The sequence below is a fragment of the Phallusia mammillata genome, chromosome 6 (genome assembly GCF_965637545.1).
Source record: "Phallusia mammillata chromosome 6, kaPhaMamm4.hap1.1, whole genome shotgun sequence".
Classification (NCBI taxonomy): Eukaryota; Metazoa; Chordata; class Ascidiacea; order Phlebobranchia; family Ascidiidae; genus Phallusia; species Phallusia mammillata.
Genome location: NC_137257.1, coordinates 441,461 through 460,457, shown reverse-complemented (window position 1 = coordinate 460,457; position 18,997 = coordinate 441,461). Strand labels below are relative to the sequence as shown.

The following is an 18,997-nucleotide window of genomic DNA, read 5'->3' as shown; positions in this document are numbered from 1 at the left end:
TGCAGTTAAGCCAAAGCAATTTATCGTAAATAATAATTTATTATGCAACAAATTCAAAACAAGCTACGAAAATTTTTCATGTCATGGCAAATGTGTTCTACATCATGTATCATGCAAAGGTAAACAAAGAAGGCTAAATTAATATTTGCTAAATTACAGAGGCATGTAATTACATGAATACACCAATGCATTGGACTAGTGGTTCCTCACGCTAAATATTCAACTTTTGACAAAATGTTAGAACCATAAAAGTTGAATTTTATACTTCTTATAAATCATTTATATGTGTATAATTTCTGTTAACAATATTTGTGATTTACAACATTTGTTGCAAATGATCTTAAGATAATTTATAACAACTATATATATTTTTAAATTTGTTGCACATGGTTTATGTGATAATTTATAATTTTAAATAACTATTTTTGTAAATATGTCACAAATGGTTTATGTAATAACCGTCGGGCTGTTCCTGCCAGTGAGTTGTGGTATTTGAGATATTTCCAGAGCAATCTCAACCAGTGGTTTAAGGATTTGAGCTGCAGCAAACTCCAAACTTGGGTCTTCTTTACTGATGTAACTGTCCACGTACATCCGAATGGTCGCACCGCTACTGCCTGTTCCACTAAGGCGAAAAATTATACGGGAGCCATCTGCAAAAATAATTCGGATTCCTTGTTTTTCTGTGACAGTTTTATCAATTGGGTCCTCATACCGATAATTGTCCATTAGTTTAACTGTGTAATTTTTTCCTGCTCCAGTTAGGGTTTTTCCAAACAAAGCTTTTTCATTGATTGCCTTGGTAAGGTTTTCCATCATACTGTTAGCTGCAACAGAATCAACTTGCTCGTAATCATAGCGAGTAAAACAATTTCTTCCATATGTTTTCCAGTGATTTGTAATCACCTCTTGTACAGATAGTTTAGTGTCGGCAAGAATAGACAGCCAAGCAAGAGCTGCCCACATCCCATCCTTCTCTCTGATATGATTTGAACCGGTACCAAAACTTTCCTCCCCACACAAAGCAATCTTCCCTGCGTCCATCAGGTTTCCAAAAAACTTCCACCCAGTTGGGACTTCAAAGAACGGAAGCTTTAATTCCTCAGCAACACGATCCAGTGCGCCACTGGTTGGCATACTACGTGCGAATCCTGTCATTTGATTGGCCACAAAATACGGGATAGACTTGTGATTTGCAGCTATCACAGCTAATGAGTCGCAAGGTGAAACAAAGAAACCGTTTTTGCCGATAATCATGTTTCGATCCCCGTCACCATCAAAAGCAACCCCAAAGTCATGAACTCCCTTTTTCATTTCATCGACCAACTCAGCAGCATATGTGAGATTTGGATCCGGATGCTTGCCCCCAAAATCTTCTAATGGAGTTGAATGAATGGCTGAGTCAGGAGTAGCACCTAACTCTTCACAAACAATCTTTGTTGCATAAGGACCCACAACTCCATGTAAAGAGTCAAAAAGCATTTTAAAGTTATTGTCCTGAATGTAACTCTTGATTGCATTGAAGTCAAAAATGTCTGTCATCATTTCCACATAATCCTGAACACTACTGATAACATCAACAGTAAAATCTGCGCCATCAATGGTATAAGTGCGGCTTCCTATGCTGTCAAAGTTAACACAAAGATCGGGGCAGATTTTGAACGAAGTTAGTGATTTGGAAATCTCATAAATCTTATCTGTAACCCCAGATGGAGCTGGACCACCATTCGAAGTGTTGAATTTAATACCAAAGTCAGCATTTGGTCCACCAGGGTTATGACTTGCAGTCAAAATAATGCCACCAATTGCACTGTGTTTTCTAATCAAGTTTGAAATTGCAGGGGTGGACAACACACCAGATTGGCCCATAATTAGTTTACCAACACCATTGGCAGCAGCGATCTTGATAATTAGACTCACAGCAGTCTTCATATAAAACCTTCCATCGCCTCCCACTATAAGAGTGCAACCTTTCCTTTTCGTGTCTTCAATACTGGAAAGAATTGACTGTATAAAGTTTTCTGTGTAGTTTGGTTTAGTCATGAAAACTTGGGTTCCTTTTCGTAAACCACTTGTTCCTGGCTTTTGGTCGTCAAATGCAGTGGTTGAAACTTCTTTACATTCCATGTCAGTTTTTAATTGGAAACTATTCAAAGAAAGCTAAATCTACAACTAACACAAAGATATATTGTTACAACATTGTTGGGTCAAATTATAATGCACCAATGCAAGTATTAAATATACAGTGCACTGATGACTAACTCATGCAACAATTGTCCCTTATCTAAACTTATTAAACCACAGTAATGATTGGGATTGGACAGAAAACTTATTTGTCATAGCAACAAAATTCAAACTGTCTCAATATTTACCAGGTATTGCCAAATTTCCCTGTTTGTCTTAACTATCAGAAATTCAGTCTTGTAAAAAAGTTTGTCTGACTAACATCAGGCTTTGTTATTCACAAAATTATGAGCAGTAATTCTGCTTTCAGCGCGAGTAATATATAACAGTACAAGACTGATTAATGAGATTAATCAAATTCAGAACCAAGTACTTCCCGTTTCAAAACCGGACGAACCGGTTTAAGTGCACGCCGCGCATCAATACGCGTTTTTTGGTCACGTCGCAACTCTACAGGCTTAAATCACACTACAATCATGATTTTACCACGCATACGGCAAAACATTTATTCGCGACCTTAAATGAACCCAAATGATTTCACGAATGTGCAAATAGATGATAACTTTTTTGACAATACTCAGTTTTTTTAAAAAATCTTTCCATATGTTTCGCATTAGATGGGTAACACTAATTGTTGCTTATGGTAGACGTATGGTCGTTTTTACTCACATCACAAGTAAAATAAAACAAACAGCATTAGACTGCGTCATCGACCGACATATATTACGAGTGGCGTCCGCCATTTGCTGTCGCTGTCGTGTTTTTTAGCCCACCATATTGTAGCGTTACCAGCTACAACCGTCTATGGAACGGCAAACTGCGTAAAATCGAAATGTCAATGGAAAAGTTTCCCGAAACCCACTCTTGTACCGCTATGCAGTGGTGAACAACCTGCGGCCGCAGAGACGAGTTTGTACAAACGTAATATATATAATAGCGGCCTTGACGTAAATATAACTATTTTGCTGAATATTTTGATTTAAACTGCTCTAAACATATTTTGTGGAGCTGGAAACAGTATTACCAGCTGGCTAATTAGGCTTAGGTTTATGTATTAGATACAACATTGCCATAAGTAAATTTCCATATTCTGCGTTCATGTGATCTAGCAGTATTACGTGCAGAATATAGCCTAGTCTGGCTGAATTAATAATTTAACCGGATCATGTGAAATATAGGCTACCGTGATGTGTAGGCCTACCTCAAACAGTTCGTTTCAGAAAACAGATAGCTTGATTGGTGCTGTTGTTTAAGTCGATTCCTTACAACTCCAAGCAGTTTACGAAATGCTTAAGGCGTGACTTTGAAAACGAAAAAGCGCCGCCCGTTTAATTGCTTTCAGCCTTGTTGTAAAGTTTTTTGTTCATGGTGTTTAACATGCGCAGTTTGGTCAGACGCCAGTCAGGTTAACAACAAGACTTTATAATGCTCAACACAAACGGGTCATTGGGAAGATAAATGTGTTATTTGCCAGTTGCACATGGTATTGAATACAAAGCACTGCTTCTTCAGACGATTGAAATAAGGTAGAAATTTTGTAGTATATTTCTTTGCACTGTGGTCTTGCTCGAAAGGTCCCAAGAACAACACAACACTTTGAAACGTGAACCATAGAGCGAATGCGAATGACGGCTTCGAAATGCAAACAGTTAAATATGCAGAAATCTGTTGAATGCGTTGTATTAAAACTAACCGAAACCGCTTGTTATTAGAAGCAAGAAGGTTTCTATCGGTCAGTTGTTTTATTTTTCGGAGTGGAAAGTTGCAGTGAAAATGTTTTAGTAGCAAGTTTCCATTTATAATGTTATTTTTGATTATTTTTATCTATTTATAAAAAAAACCTTGACCGGGATTTATAAATGCAATGCACAGGATCTGTCCCTCTAATAGTCGCCATGTTAATGTCCACGGTCAATGAGTCAAAACTGTTTCAGTAAACGATAATAAAGTAGCAAATGCTTGTGACTCAAAATCAGTAGACACGAAGTTGTTAATCGAGATATATGTTTCACCTATGCAGGCATCGTCAGTCTCTAAAAACTTAAATAATAAGTTTATACCACAGCGTAATCTAGCTGTCGGATTTTACTTCGTGTCTTTAGCCGAAAGTCTTGCATAAAATGTGATGCCCCTGAGGTATTTATGGATATGTGTATTGTGTATAGTACTTTACCTGATGGTATATAAGCCCGGTATAAGAAAGTAAGACCCTCTGCTCATATGTTTTGATGTACAAGAAAAAATGCTTTCGTTCTTAAAAAATGTTTTAAGCGGAACAAATATTGAGAACAGTTTGTTTAATTAGGTACACAAGACACGGACTTAAATAGTAGCTTTAATATGAAACAAATTGAGTTTCGTCAATGTCACGCCCCTAACACGTTACGTCATAGCAGGGGAAATTCCTATAAGCGCGATCCCGCCATTAACACGTTACGTCATAGCAGGGGGAAATTCCTATAAGCGCGATCCCGCCATTAACACGTTACGTCATAGCAGGTGGAAATTCCTATTAGCGCGATCCCGCCTCTAACACGTTACGTCATAGTAGGGGAAATCCCTATTAGTGCGACCCCGCCTCTATCACGTTACGTCAAAGTAGGGGGAATCCCCTCCATAGGGGAGAGTTTTTTTAATTTAAGAAAACACAAGTGATAGATTCTGCCCGATTTGAGGTTTTGAAATCTACCCGTTGGACCGCCATCGTTTAACGTTGCTTATAGATTTGTAGGATTAGTTATATATGTATATGAGAGTAAATGTAAAAGTATATGTTTGTCAATCAGTAATGGAATTTTAAAGATAATTTTTATAACGTTATGTGTTTGCGTGCGAACAGTTTTGAAAACAGTTTTGTAGTTGTACTGTAATTTTGTAACAATAATGTAAGTTTGAACTGTTTGTTACTATATTATCAGTATTATATCTGCATAAAACACATTTGTTGTTGACATTATCGCTTTTATTACCATGTTTTCAGCTTGCGCTTTTCGTGCGCCAGTCTGTTTTCCTCGTTTCGGTTGTAGTTCTGCACCGAACGAGGGTTTCTCTACTGCCTTAGACGAAACCCATTGCGTGGGTTGACACCTTGACGCGGTGCAATGGCTTTCAAACCAAGATCAAATCGCAGAACATTTCTCTAAGTTTTTGTATCAACATAAAATTGTAAAACCTGCTGTTGTGTTCTGTTTGTGAGAACCGAGTCCAAGTTGTAAATCATGTTAAATCGAGCCTTGTGTCAAACCATGTAACCTCGTACAAGAGTGTAGTCAACATGGTCATCGTACAACATCGTACGAGCATTTTTATATCAATGTTCCATTGTAAACACATGCGTTTAAATTAAACGACCCATAATGAAATCGGAATTTTTCCTATGCAATAATTGAGGAAACGTCAATTAACATCATCATTATCGGAATTCATGGTAATTTTATATTGTGATAAATGTCAGTTCGAGACATTTTTGCGTAAATATTTTGTGCACATAAACTAATTTGTGTAATTTCGCGACTGAAAACAGCGGAACAAATAATAAAAACAATTTTATTTTCCGTAACAGGAAGTCTTGCTGACGTGCGGGGCTTGGGAAGTGACAATCATCTGCCTGGTTTGCTGAAAGCGGAAAATACGTTTGGAAACCATTCTGACCGCAGAGGTATAGAAATTAAGTATATCGGGTTTAGTAAGCAGCCTGCGGTTAATTTTTTTACTTTGTTCAAATAATACACAATATAAAAACTTGCAAAATTTTGATTGTTTATTGAAAAAACTTAGCGTAAGAGATTCAGGAAGAATGATGCACCACTTCGTGAAAAGGTAAGCAAATTATCTGACATGTAAAGTATATTATGAGAACACGCTCAGGGAAGACGCAGGTTCAAGTTTGTCACTCATGTAACAACGCCGCTGTTGTGTTTTCAGAGATCTCATCGTAATGATTTTCGCTGCAACCTTGATTTGGTTCATCGCACCGGCTCCATGCCAAGCAGGGAGTAAATTTAAATGCTTGATTATTAAACAGCAAACTACCGCTTTTTGTAATACTACGTTTATTTAGTGACAGTACATTAAGTTATATGATTAAAACTTTAATTAAACTTTTAAATTTTAAAGGGTAATGTTTATATTTCTGCTGTGCTTTTAAATAGTCCAGTTGTAGCGGATTCGTCAACTGTCACTTTGACGCAAATATCAAACGACCAACAATTATATGTTTGTGATTGTTGAATGCAGATTTTACTTGCGATGGTGGGAGAAGAGTTTACTCAAGTTACTTTTGCGATAATTATCCTGACTGCGGAGACGGAAGCGACGAGAAACGGGTCACATTTCCCACCTACCCTGCTAACCTATCATCCAGCTATATCAGGTGAACTTTGTCGGTTATCAAATGACGTTTATGTGATTATTTACTCTATTTGCCACTTCAAGTGCTTGACAGTGCAGAAATAAATACTAAATAAAATTTTATAAAAACGCCAGGAACATTTTTTATCGCAACAACATTTTTCTTCACTCCAGTCTTATCTATTTAACGCGTTGTGTTGATTTGTCGTTTACTACTTTGTTGATGAAACATTTCCCGTATAAAGATACTCCACTTTAGGTCGTTTCCATGGGAAATACCCTGATGGGTGCTGGGTAAACGCCAGCAACAACACGCGCATTCGAATTCCATAATGTTGGTTGTTTATTACACTTTGATCTGTGATTATAATAGTAAAAATATAATGATTCCACTTTCACAGCTGCGACAACATACACGACTATACGCCAATACGTAAAGTTTGTGCGCTACGGAGGCACGAATATTGCAAGGGTGACATCTCGTGTCGGAATAAAACACCTTGTGACGTTTGCCCCTCCCACTTTCGGTGTCCGGATTCGACTTGTTGGAAGCGTTCAACTGTGTGTGATGGCGATCTCTGTAATGACTGTCCTGCCTTTCAACATTGGAGTAACGGATACGGCTTCAAATGTGTCAAGAACAACCGGACGTGCTTACTCCCGCAAATGTTCTTGTGGGACCGCGTACTAGATTGCGATAATGGCTCTGACTTATGCTACACGCCCGAAAATGGCGATGTGAGGTATGTATATGTTTTTAGGTCGGTTGTTCTTTATACATCAGCTGGTTGCCAAAAGCCTTCGTAAAATGCACTCACGGCTAGCCATGAATAATCCTAGTTAAGACGCGTTCGAGCACTGCTTTCCTTGTGTAAAAACACGGAATAAAACTGTAAGATTTTGGCAAAGTCACTGCACAAATTTTAAGACAGTTAACAGCCGGGGAAGAACTTCTCCTAACAGCACGTGGCCCGCAAAAGGACTTGAAAACAAACAAAAAAGACTCGCGACAAAACTAATAGGAAACTAACGAGTCACGTGGTCGAAACCCACTGGTCAATTATCATCGCCTGGCTTACTTTAGTTGGTTACATTAGAAGTTGTAGCTGAAATGCTGCGTAAGGCAACGACAGGGGATGTGAAGGTGCTGTATTGAGCGCAAAGTATGCCGGGGAATAAATTCACTTAAGGTGGAAAACAATGTTTTAGAAAGCAATTAAACACTCAAGGTAATGAACGTAACGAAAAGATGTGAAGAAGGACTAACGTGAGAAACGTTAAAGACACATCGTGAAATTAAGATAAACACGTTTTGGGCAAATAAGCACACAAAACAACTTACGATAAACTGAACTGGTAAATTAAATACAATATATGGACTGCCAGGTTATAATGTGAAAGAAAGTGATAACGAAGCGACACAAAAGTTTTGGTAAAGCTAATGCAAGCGTACACTCTTCCGTTATGCCTAAAAAGGAAACAACACTTGCAATTATTAGATTTTTGGCGTGCAACGTTTTTACAATGCAACATGTAAAAAATCATTTTACGCGTTTTTTGGTCAATCTGTGGTGATGTGATAAGTTTAGTAATGACCTTTATTTCGTTTTCAGGGACACCCGTCGTTCCTCCAAAGCCTCGTTCAACAATCAATTGTGCTTCCAGTGCAGAAACGACTCCATGATCATTTCAAGGTCAAGTGTGTGTAATGACGTCATTGATTGTCCTGATATGAGCGACGAATGCAATTGTACTGGGAAAGTCCCCGAAATAAGTGACAAAAGTTTTCAAGATTATCGTCGGTAGGTTTACTTTTTTGGGGGAATAAACAATCGTGGCAACAAAGTAATTTTTTTAACAAGAGTTTCTAAAAACCTTCTGTTGAACTGCTTTAACAGCTTGACGATTTAAAAACGCGATCCTAAACTTGGACAAATCTCAATAATGGTTAAGAGTGGATAAACTGACACCAGTTTAACATCGGGATTCATGTTAAATTATAAAGCCATTTACTGAGTATACTGAGTATACTCTCATGTGCAGATGTTACCAAAAATGTGTTTAATTGTCAACGCGCGGGAGACGGGCATGCGAGCGTTTTTTGCACAATGTGCTCGAAAATGTGCAGGTGAAAATGTGCGCACATTTTTTGAAAATGTGCAGGTGCCAAAATGTGCAGATCAAAATGTGCAGGTGCTAAAATGTGCAATCGCTCAAATGAAGTGTTGATATTTAATGTCAACATATGTACAGTGTTAAGGCGCTTACATGAATGTTTTATTAGTGTTGTGGTTATAAATTGTGCCAAAAATATTAGTTACAACCTATAAATTAAAATCGGATTTATAAGAAACTTGTAAAAATGCATGTTGTTTTTGTTGATATGGCAAAGCATAAAATGATCCAACATTCAGGATGTAAGAAACACTGTTTTTCAGACTAGATATGTAGCCTACATGATCGTCACCTCAAATGGTTTGACTTTATTGTTTTCAATTTAACGCCTGTTAGCCTGTAGCCTGCCCAGCTTCTACAGATTTTACAATTAAACTTTCTCAATGATTTTAAATATAGTATCATAGTCTTTACATACCCTAGTCTGAAAGCGCAATGGCAAAAACAGCATTAAAAGTGGGAAGCTACGCCATCTAGCGGTGGTGTGGCACTTTTGCAAGCTACAATGGAATCGGTATTGAGAAAACGCGTGGTTAGCGGGTTTTAAGTGTGGTATTTGGTAATTTTTTTACTGTATTAGTTTTTTTCTGTAAAATTGTAATGTAAAATTTTATTTAATCATTACATGCTTGAGAAAATATGTGCAACACCTTCATTTGACTAGGAAAATCTCCCTTCGCCAGTAGCTAGCAATCTTTCTGAGAGATTTTGCCAATTTAGTTTGCTAAACATAACGCGCTGTATGTATCGTTTACTTTTTGAATAAAGTAACTAATCTGTGAGAGTCATAGTGGACCATTCAGTAAAAAAGGTTGGTATGGTATTAAAGTATATTAGACACATTTGAAACTACAAAGTTTGTTTCTGTGTTAAACTGTCAGAAAGTAACTTGTTTTTTAACTGTGCACTATGGGGATATTTGATGCATTTTGTTCATAAACTCCACAAGAATGACTAGTTATTGCAATAAGTATTTTAAATGTTTTAATAATAAATTATGTACAAACACACATTGTAAAGCAAGGCTTACATAGAGACAAGAAACAACATTAAAACACTCTTCTACCATGTACCTATTTTTGTTTTCATTGGCTTTTTGAAATCCTTAGTTTTTTGTAATTTTTTCCGATATTCTCTAATACATCTGTGAGAGTTGAAATATGCTGTCATTCGTACATATCTATACATTGCAATACTTGCCAATTTTTATTTTCAAAAGAAAAAATCTCATTAGCCTTTACAGAATCAACAATTTTTTTATATATATTTTTTTAATAAGTGGAATCTTCAGTTTTTCTGCACTACATCGATGCATTCCTTCTAATGACTGAACTGGTTTTTTAAATGTTTCCATTTTTTCCATGGCCCTTGCCTCATTGAGCTCAAGGTTTAAACAATTTAAACATCTTTTGTTTTTCACAGCAATATTGCAGTTATGTGCCATGAACCTATGTCAGAATATTAGTTAAATGTTTAAATATTTGTGTATTACAGAAGGAAATGGTAAAAATATTTTTTGTAGATGACCTTACCTGTTGACAGCTTCTGGAAATTGACCAAAACTTTGTTTATACTTGGTAACTGAAACCCACTCTGAAGGTTTAGAAACTTCTTTATACCCGGGACACAAGCAATATGTTTCAAGGGACTTTAAAAAAACTTGAATATTGATGGCATTTGGACCTGTGAGTGTATTTAAATAAAAATCATGGTTGGTTGGAAGAGGAATGCCTTCAATAAAGCAAAGAAACTGGAGATCTGAATTGACAACATTTTGATACTGCGGACTTCCATAAAAACTGTTGTTTAACAGGTTCCACTTCAGAAAAAACAGTATAGATTGATCATTCATTATGCCTTTTTTTAATTCCCAATCGATTTTTTTCACCAGCTCTAAAGGCTGACTCTTAAATTCTCAAGTGATTCATAGTTGATGTTTATTTTTAGGGGTAACTCATGTTTTCTAATGATTCTTCTGGAAGAAATTGATTTAGTGAAGCATTTCTGTGGTAAATTTTGGGATGGTAGTCTACCAAACTTGATCCATTTTCGTTTTGTTGTTGATTGTAACCTTTAAAAAAACATAACCTTTAAAAAATTTGTAGCCCAATCATTTGTGTCAACACCATATCTCCCCTTGTTTTGGCCATATGGAATTTTAAACAAGTTTACATTTTTTGTTTGTGATGAATTGCAACAGCCTGGTATTGAGCAGTACTTAATTGCCTCTATTATTACTCATTTTCATTTCCAGTTGAAAAATTTCGTTTTGTTTACAATCTGTCGATTTTTATTAAGTGCTTTGAAATGTTTATGTGGTTCATTGTTATAGATAATAAAGACAATCCGATTGTTTCATAATGGATAATATTTGTTAGGTTAGTTAACAGCAAACCAACTTAAATTGTGTATTGCAAGAAACTTTTAATATTGGAGTACGATTTAAATAACGTTTTCGTTACAATTAATGTTGGAACCTTTAGGAAGGTAAAAAAAACTTAGGTGGGCCTGGTCGATATACTTGCTTAGTCAAATATTAATTAATATTAATAAGTTTTATGCGACATATACGGTTTGAAACACACAATTTATCACATATAGTTTAAAATAAAACTTCTTTGCTTCGTTTTTTATGAGTTAAAAGCTGACCAAGTAAAAAAAACGAACAGAACGCATCGATAGCGTCTTTTCTTAATACCGATTCCATTGTAGCCTGCAAAAGTGCCACACCACCGCTAGATGGCGTAGCTTCCCACTTTTAATGTATGTGCGCTTTCAGACTAGGGCAGTGCTTTTCAACCGGGTGTATTGTACACCCCAGGGTGTACCATAATTTTTAAAGGGTGTACCATTTTGATGGGGTGTACTGGGGTGTACCAGATACAAAATATAATATACCTATGACCCAGGCATCACAATAGGCAGGTTTCAGTTTTAGAGCAGACTGACTGGAGTGTACAATATATGGCACAACATGCATCTCAAGTGTACGTTGATTTTAAGTTACAAAACTGTATTTGTGACATCATAATTCAATATTTCACTTGATAATCGTTGTTAATGGTAGTTATTTTTGAAATTATGGATTATGGCTTGTTGGTGTTGTGCTCATCATCATTATTTCTGTTGGGACCACAGATTTAGTGTGTTACAGGGTTGAATAATTTTTTCACTAGGGTGTACAAATTTTGAGTAAACGTTAAAAGGGTGTACAGTTTCAAAAAAGGTTGACAAGCACTGGACTAGGGTATGTATAGACTATGATAGTATGCTCATATGGCAGTCAAGCTATTGTTTCCGTCAGGCTTAACGCAGCACGCTTGTAGGATGCTTGCATTGGGCTGGGGGGCTTTAAGAGCAAGCAAACGACAAAGCTGGGCTTGTGTGGTCGGTTTTATGCATCTACTATATGTGTGGTTGTTATTGTGCTGTTGGAGAGTATTTAATGTACGTCTTATCTTTTTAGTACTTTTTTAAACGCATTGAAGTGATTTTATCTAACTTATTAAAGGGTGCATAAAGTTATTACTAATTGAATTAAAGTCTGGGATGAACTGATGTTAAACGACTTCGGCCCAGACCAGGAACTCTGGACAGACGAAAGGTCAAGCTTGAACGAAGATTGTTTTTTTTCAAAGTTACTCATTTTAAACTGTCAACAAAGGGTAAATTTTGTGAAGCAAAAATTAAGTTTATTTGAAGAAAAAATCAAGGCACCAAAACAATTGCTAGACATCATAACCACCAAGGAAACTGGTGCAGAAAAACAAGTCGATTTGCTATTATGATAAGTAACAAAGAGTTAGACACAACAGAGTATTTATGAGGATATGTTTTTTCAAGGCAAAACAAGTTTACAGAAGTAAGCAAAATTGTCAGCATGTTGTCAACCATGCAACCACAGGGCCAGCTGATTTCTTTAGTGGAGCAAAAGTCTGGAGGTCTCACTTATCCTTTATCAGAGTTACTGCAACTGCAAAAAGTTGATAACAAAAGAAACGAGAGGAAAAGAGGAGCTGGACTACCATATGAGTATACTGTGATTAAACTCAAAACCAAGTCAAAGACCCAGCTGTCCAGTGATTTTTATTCAATGAAAACAAATGAATTATTAGAAAGTTTTCCATCCTTGGGGTTCTACTGCACAATTGACAAAAGGACTTTGTGTCTTTGGAAGAAACTCAAATGACAACCTTCAAAAAGAAAAGGACAACCACACAGTTGCACAGCAATCTTCCTAATGTTTGACATTTTTTATTTGTTCGAGGCTCATTTACATCACATAACTTGGTATATAGGTATTTAATTAGGTTAGTTTTGAAACCCACACAAATACTTGATGTGATGCCCTAATTTTAAGTTTGCTAAAACATTCATGTTATTGCTTCTGACTTGCTATAGTGTGCACCAGATAGCTAGAAAGACCTACTGTAGGAATGTCATAATACACCAAAATATCAGTAGATGTTTTTGCAAAATTTGTAATTGTTTCCTGACTAATATACAGAAACTAGATGATTGTCATTACAAATGAAGAAGGTGTATGTTTCATGTGGGATTGCAAATAAATCAATAAACTAAAAGTGATGTGAACAATAGAAAGACGAAGAGACTGAAACAGCCAGAAAGAAAAGTAGGATATGGAAAATCATTTTTTTGAGACCGCTGTGGGCATTCTGTATTATAATTTTGGTAAAAAATATGTACAATGGTAACAAAACAGGTTTCGAAAAGGACAATACTGAGTTGTCATGAAAAAATGACAGATGTGCAATGCAAAAGTATAAGTTCTCACCATTTATGTAGGCATCACTTTTTTGCCACTGCATTTGTTTCAAACCATATTGTATTTTCATTTTTTTTTGGCCCTCAAGGGTCATATTCTGTTTAGTTAAAAAAACTTAATCCACTGCATTTAACAAGAAAAATAACATACCTATATAAGTTAATTGATTTGCACAGAACACTATTTAAAATAAAAATGCAGGGAAAGGTATGTAATTGAAACAAAAAAATGTTTATGTGAAAGGGACAGAAAGACTTTTTCAGTGGGAAAGGGAAAAATTTTGGCACCTGCACAATTTTGTGCACAACAGTTTGACCTGCACATTTTCGAAAAATGTGCGCACATTTTGACCTGCACATTTTGGCACCTGCACATTTTGACCTGCACATTTTGGCACCTGCACATTTTGACCTGCACATTTTGACCTGCACATTTTGGCACCTGCACATTTTGACCTGCACATTTTGGCACCTGCACATTTTCAAAAAATGTGCGCACATTTCGACCTGCACATTTTCGAAAAATGTGCGCACATTTTGACCTGCACATTTTCAAAAAATGTGCGCACATTTCGACCTGCACATTTTGGCGCACATTGTGCAAATTTTTGCCGTAAGCCCTGTTGACGCGCGGGGCACCGGTGTTCATTCTAGGACCCAATGTTTTTGTTGCAACTAGCGTAACTATTTTAAACCCAGCTCAGCGGGACGATGCGATTGTTTTGGCATTCATGGAGTTTGTCACAATATAATCGATCCAACCAACGCTTCATGTCCAAAAACAAAAGATGAGGTCTGCAAATCATATGCACCTTGTGATGGAAATTCCCCGTGCGAACATCTCTGCCCCTCCCACTTCTGGTGTTCGGAATCGGTTTGCTGGGAGCGTTCATCGGTGTGTGATGGCGATCCATGCAACAACTGCCCAACGCTGCCCCGACCGAACGGACACGGCTTCAAGTGCATCAGAAACGGTAAAACTTGCACGTTGCCCCAGCAGTTGCTGTGGGACACTGTACAAGACTGCGACGATTCCGCTGATCTGTGCTTCACATCGGTTGATGGAATGATGAAGTCGGATCCCAGGTATATTAGAGCGCCCACAATGCCCGATGTTTCAACCGCAGTTTTCAAATTAAATTTTGCCCTGCAGGGACATCCGCCGCTTGCCGTCTGTCTCCTTTAATCACTCTTTGTGCTTCCAATGCATAAGTGACCCAATGATGATTTCAAGGTCAAGTGTGTGCAATGACGTCATCGATTGTCCTGATATGAGTGATGAGTGTCTTTGTGAGACAAAACAACCAACTGGTTGCGGAAAATTTTCAATGTAGGTTGAAACACGTATTTCCCATGAAACGTCTATTTTCATCGTCGCTTTTTCTTTCCGTACCTTGCTACCTCTTTTGCAAATCTGAATTTAATCAAAAAGAAAGCCCATAAACATATTATTTTATATTTTACGTTAACATACATTATTGACACGATAACATAATGTTTTGTATTTTTGCTTATACACGAAACCTGAACATTACGAGTGCTCAGAGCGACCCGCGTAAACGCAGTAAACATTCGATCGCCACACGCGCATTTTTTAGAAAGTTAAAGCTCATATTATTCTCGCACCAATCCAGTAATCCGCAAATTCGATTCTACCATAGTTACACAATATAAGTGGTGGTGTGATTGTTACAGTGGGAATGTGAGTGCCGAGATCGACTGTTTAAAATCAACAACCAACAAGATTACGGAGAACGGGTGGGAATGTCAAAATGTGAGTAAAATGTCAAATATGTGTCAGTTAAAGTTGTTGTTTCCCGTAAAGTCTGTTTATAATACCTTGCTTGTGTCACATGCGTCATGGCCACAAATATTTAAGCTACAAACAACAAAATGCGTTGCTTCATTTTAATTAACTAACGCGATATTTGTCTGAAATGTGCAAAACTGACCTGACATGTGTGATATTTTGTTTAACTAACGCAATATCTTGTTTTGCATGTGCCCACAAACTGTACGTGTGAACAACCAACAATAGTTCGTAAGTTATTACTATCCATAGACCAAAATAGACTTGACATGTGTAATATTTTGTTTGAATAACGCGATATCTTGTTTTGCATGTGTCCACAAACTGTACATGTGAACAACCAACAATAGAACGTAAGTTATTACTATTCATAGACTAAAATAGACTTGACATGTGTAATATTTTGTTTGAATAACGCGATATCTTGTTTTGCATGTGTCCACAAACTGTACGTGTGAACAACCAACAATAGTTGGTAAGTTATTACTATCCATAGACCAAAATAGACTTGACATGTGTGATATTTTGTTTGAATAACGCGATATCTTGTTTTGCATGTGTCCACAAACTGTACATGTGAACAACCAACAATAGCCGGTAAGTTATTACTATCCATAGACCAAAATAGACTTGACATGTGTGATATTTTGTTTGAATAACGCGATATCTTGTTTTGCATGTGTCCACAAACTGTACGTGTGAACAACCAACGATAGGACGTAAGTTATTACTATTCATAGACTAAAATAGACTTGACATGTGTAATATTTTGTTTGAATAACGCGATATCTTGTTTTGCATGTGTCCACAAACTGTACGTGTGAACAATCAACAATAGGACGTAAGTTATTACTATTCATAGACTAAAATAGACTTGACACGTGTGATGTTTTGTTTGAATAACGCGATATCTTGTTTTGCATGTGTCCACAAACTGTACGTGTGAACAACCAACAATAGGACGTAAGTTATCACTATCCATAGAACGAAACAGACATGACCTGTGTGATATTTTGTTTGAATAACGCGATATCTTGTTTTGATGTGTCCACCATCTGTACGATTGAATTACCAACAATCAATTTAATATTAGTATTTGTCGTTTAGTGGGATCCTTTCAGCAACGAGCTGTTGTGCGACGGAAAACAAGATTGTCTGTATGAAATTCGCAATGTTGATCAACGAAGCTTCAACCACGAGGAGGATCCTCGTCTTTGTACGCATCGTAAATATTGCCTAACAACAAACGATCGTCTCAACATTCCTCAATCCAAAGTTTGCGATGGCATTGCTGATTGCAAAGACGGAAGTGACGAAACCGTGGTAGAAATCTCTGGAAAGTTTCGTTCAAAAATATGCAATGGTTTTATTGAGTGCAAAGACGGAAGTGACGAATATTCGGAAACTTGCACAAAACAAGGAAGGGTCAATTGTTCAGCGTTAAATGGAGCTAAGGTATGTTAGCATCTGTGGATTATAATAACCACCCCTACTCTGTTTATCATAGTAAGATAGGCTTATGTGTTCATCTTATAGATTAATGTGTTTAGGTTTCCATAAGTAAATCAGAGATCTGTGATTTCACGATAAACTGTGATGATGAAAGCGACGAAAGTAACTGCACGAGTGACGGGAGGTTTTATTGCGAAAACAAACAACCTTTGTTTGTGAAGAAGGAAAAGGTTTTTAATTATTCTAAATAATTATCTTTTTATGGCAGTTTTAATAAAATTTGCCACTAACAGAAATTCAATGGATTTGGCGACTGTTCTGACTGGAGCGACGAATGCCCAACAAAGTCAAGCAGAGCAAATGAAAACGTTTTTTCCTCGCGATACGAACTGATCGCTAACCCGGTGTTACGAACTGTTGTGTGGATAATGGCGTTCCTCGCAATCTTCGGAAACCTGGTATATTTGTAATGCTTGGCTAAAACAAAGGACGTGGTTCTAAGTTTTTGACAAACTGGGTGGTTTTTGCAAATATCTGTTTTTCCCTTTTCAGGTTGTCATGGTTACTGAGATGAAAGTGTTGGTGACGACAGAATCACAATCGGCCTCATTTCAAACCAACCATCTTCTTGTCTTGAATCTGTCGATTTCTGACCTGCTCATGGGAGTTTATCTGCTCATGCTCGGCGTTGCTGGTGTTCAATATTCTGGAAACTACTGTGCCAACGACCTTGTTTGGAGGTCAAGTCGGGCCTGCAATTCAATGGGCATTTTGGTTTTGCTTTCTAGCGAAACATCAGTAATTACAATGGTCCTGCTGACAGCATTTCGACTTTACGCTGTAAAAAACGTGAGTATTTTTTAATGTATGTGTGCTCTGGTGTTTGCAGCAAGCCACTAATGTTTTGCAGCCGTTTAATGCGCCATATTTCCCCAAACTGAAGATTATTATCCTTACCATCATCTTATCTTGGACAATTTCCTTCACACTGGCTTTTATTCCTCTCACGTCTCAATTTCAACATTTGTTTGAAACCAAAGCGTGGATGAAAGAAAATCCGTTCTTTAAAAGTCATGTCGTTGACTTTTCAAGTGAGCAATTGTAACACATGTGTATATTTAACCGTTTTATCCATCGTGTGCTTTCGTGCAGGCATGGACACTTTCATGAAACGGTTTGTAAAGTTTCGACACAATTTTACCATCAACGATTCCCAGACACTCGATGGCGCACTTCTAAGGGTACAAAATGTTTATTCATGGGCGGATTTTGTGGATATTCTTGAAGATTATCACTACACTGAACTGTTTGACATTACAGGATATTTGGGGTATGTAGTTGCAAGCAAATGAGATTATAATAGTTGTTGCTGTAACTGAATGTTTTTCTCAGGTACTACAGCACCAACAGTGTTTGCATCAGTAAACTTTACGTGACACCGACCGACAAGGCTTGGCCATTTTCACTTGCCATCATCACTCTTAACCTTGTGGCTTTTATGTTTGTTGCTGTGGCATACGTTTGGATTTACAAGAGGTCGACTGCCAGTGGCAGGCAAGTGAATGAGACGGCCCGAAATGCGAGAGCTGAAAAGCAGAACCAAGGTAAATCTGATAAGCGCAACTTAAATTTGCTCCTAACTTCTGGTGTTTGTTGCAGAAATGCAAAAGAAAATCATCCGGCTGGTCTTTACTGATTTCTTCTGCTGGGTGCCTATCTCAATCATGGCTTTCCTGAACTTCGGTGGAGCAACTGTACCTCCAGTGATTTACGCAGTGTCAGCAATAATCCTGCTTCCCATCAACAGCTCTCTCAACCCTCTCATCTACTCCAACGCCCCGAAAATGCTCTACGATCGAGTTCGGAAGCGTTTACATGACGTTCGACAGCGTCAACAGCCACATGACAACCGACGAGTTAACGTGGCAGTTGTGGCTGAAGCCGCCCTCTGACAATTAAACGACAAGCGACACACATGATTGACAAGCGGCTAAACCGCACAAACCATACCTTGTGCGGCTTGTACATATTTATTATGATTTTCTGTTTCAGTTGCTTGCGAATATTTCGCAATTAGGTGGTTCTTTGATCATTTTTGCTATTTTGTGTAAAACTTGGGGTCAAATACATGGTTTTTTTTTGCAAAATTTTGTTACTAAGTTATGTGACTGCTGGGAACTGGCATTTATCGTTGTGGCATTTACCGTTGCTGTTCATTTACCAAATCCCGGATTGGAGGCA

The 18,997-nt window shown here is 37.3% G+C and overlaps 3 protein-coding genes and 2 long non-coding RNA genes across 6 annotated transcripts; 4 read left to right on the top strand and 1 right to left on the bottom strand.

The window, feature by feature from the left end:
• Positions 1-19: 19 nt before the first annotated feature.
• On the bottom strand, positions 20-2,199 carry LOC145232219 (phosphoglucomutase-1-like). Its single transcript, XM_080096764.1, has one exon. The coding sequence runs from the start codon at positions 2,125-2,127 to the stop codon at positions 448-450; it is 1,680 nt and encodes a 559-aa protein (XP_079952890.1). The 5' UTR covers positions 2,128-2,199; the 3' UTR covers positions 20-447.
• A 2,889-nt stretch (positions 2,200-5,088) lies between these two features.
• LOC145233342 (uncharacterized) lies at positions 5,089-6,212 on the top strand. 2 transcript variants are annotated; one of them, XR_013861067.1, is made up of 3 exons: positions 5,089-5,611; positions 5,747-5,842; positions 5,962-6,212. It is a non-coding gene; the product is annotated as an uncharacterized LOC145233342 (long non-coding RNA). The 2 variants fall into 2 exon arrangements; XR_013861066.1 differs by having other exon boundaries at positions 5,747-6,003; positions 6,109-6,212.
• Positions 6,213-6,938: 726 nt separating this feature from the next.
• On the top strand, positions 6,939-8,385 carry LOC145234028 (uncharacterized). The gene is made up of 2 exons (XR_013861248.1): positions 6,939-7,277; positions 8,148-8,385. It is a non-coding gene; the product is annotated as an uncharacterized LOC145234028 (long non-coding RNA).
• A 4,216-nt stretch (positions 8,386-12,601) lies between these two features.
• LOC145232617 (uncharacterized) lies at positions 12,602-16,018 on the top strand. The gene is made up of 4 exons (XM_080097279.1): positions 12,602-12,741; positions 14,194-14,580; positions 14,648-14,824; positions 15,190-16,018. The coding sequence occupies exons 1-4, from the start codon at positions 12,602-12,604 to the stop codon at positions 15,404-15,406; spliced, it is 921 nt and encodes a 306-aa protein (XP_079953405.1). The 3' UTR covers positions 15,407-16,018.
• A 328-nt stretch (positions 16,019-16,346) lies between these two features.
• LOC145232615 (relaxin receptor 1-like) lies at positions 16,347-18,882 on the top strand. The gene is made up of 9 exons (XM_080097277.1): positions 16,347-16,361; positions 16,412-16,759; positions 16,855-16,986; positions 17,050-17,214; positions 17,309-17,605; positions 17,667-17,847; positions 17,909-18,086; positions 18,149-18,360; positions 18,416-18,882. The coding sequence occupies exons 1-9, from the start codon at positions 16,347-16,349 to the stop codon at positions 18,706-18,708; spliced, it is 1,821 nt and encodes a 606-aa protein (XP_079953403.1). The 3' UTR covers positions 18,709-18,882.
• Positions 18,883-18,997: the final 115 nt, after the last annotated feature.

Coding starts and splice junctions, on each gene's coding strand:
- LOC145232219 (XM_080096764.1), bottom strand. CDS start 2,127: ATGGAATGTAAAGAAGTTTCAACCACTGCATTTGACGACCAAAAGCCA.
- LOC145232617 (XM_080097279.1), top strand. CDS start 12,602: ATGCAACCACAGGGCCAGCTGATTTCTTTAGTGGAGCAAAAGTCTGGA. Junction 12,742..14,193: donor GGAGCTGGACTACCATATGA/GTATACTGTGAT, acceptor TTTTAAACCCAG/CTCAGCGGGACGATGCGATT. Junction 14,581..14,647: donor ATGATGAAGTCGGATCCCAG/GTATATTAGAGC, acceptor TTTGCCCTGCAG/GGACATCCGCCGCTTGCCGT.
- LOC145232615 (XM_080097277.1), top strand. Junction 16,760..16,854: donor CAGCGTTAAATGGAGCTAAG/GTATGTTAGCAT, acceptor TAATGTGTTTAG/GTTTCCATAAGTAAATCAGA. Junction 16,987..17,049: donor TGTTTGTGAAGAAGGAAAAG/GTTTTTAATTAT, acceptor TGCCACTAACAG/AAATTCAATGGATTTGGCGA.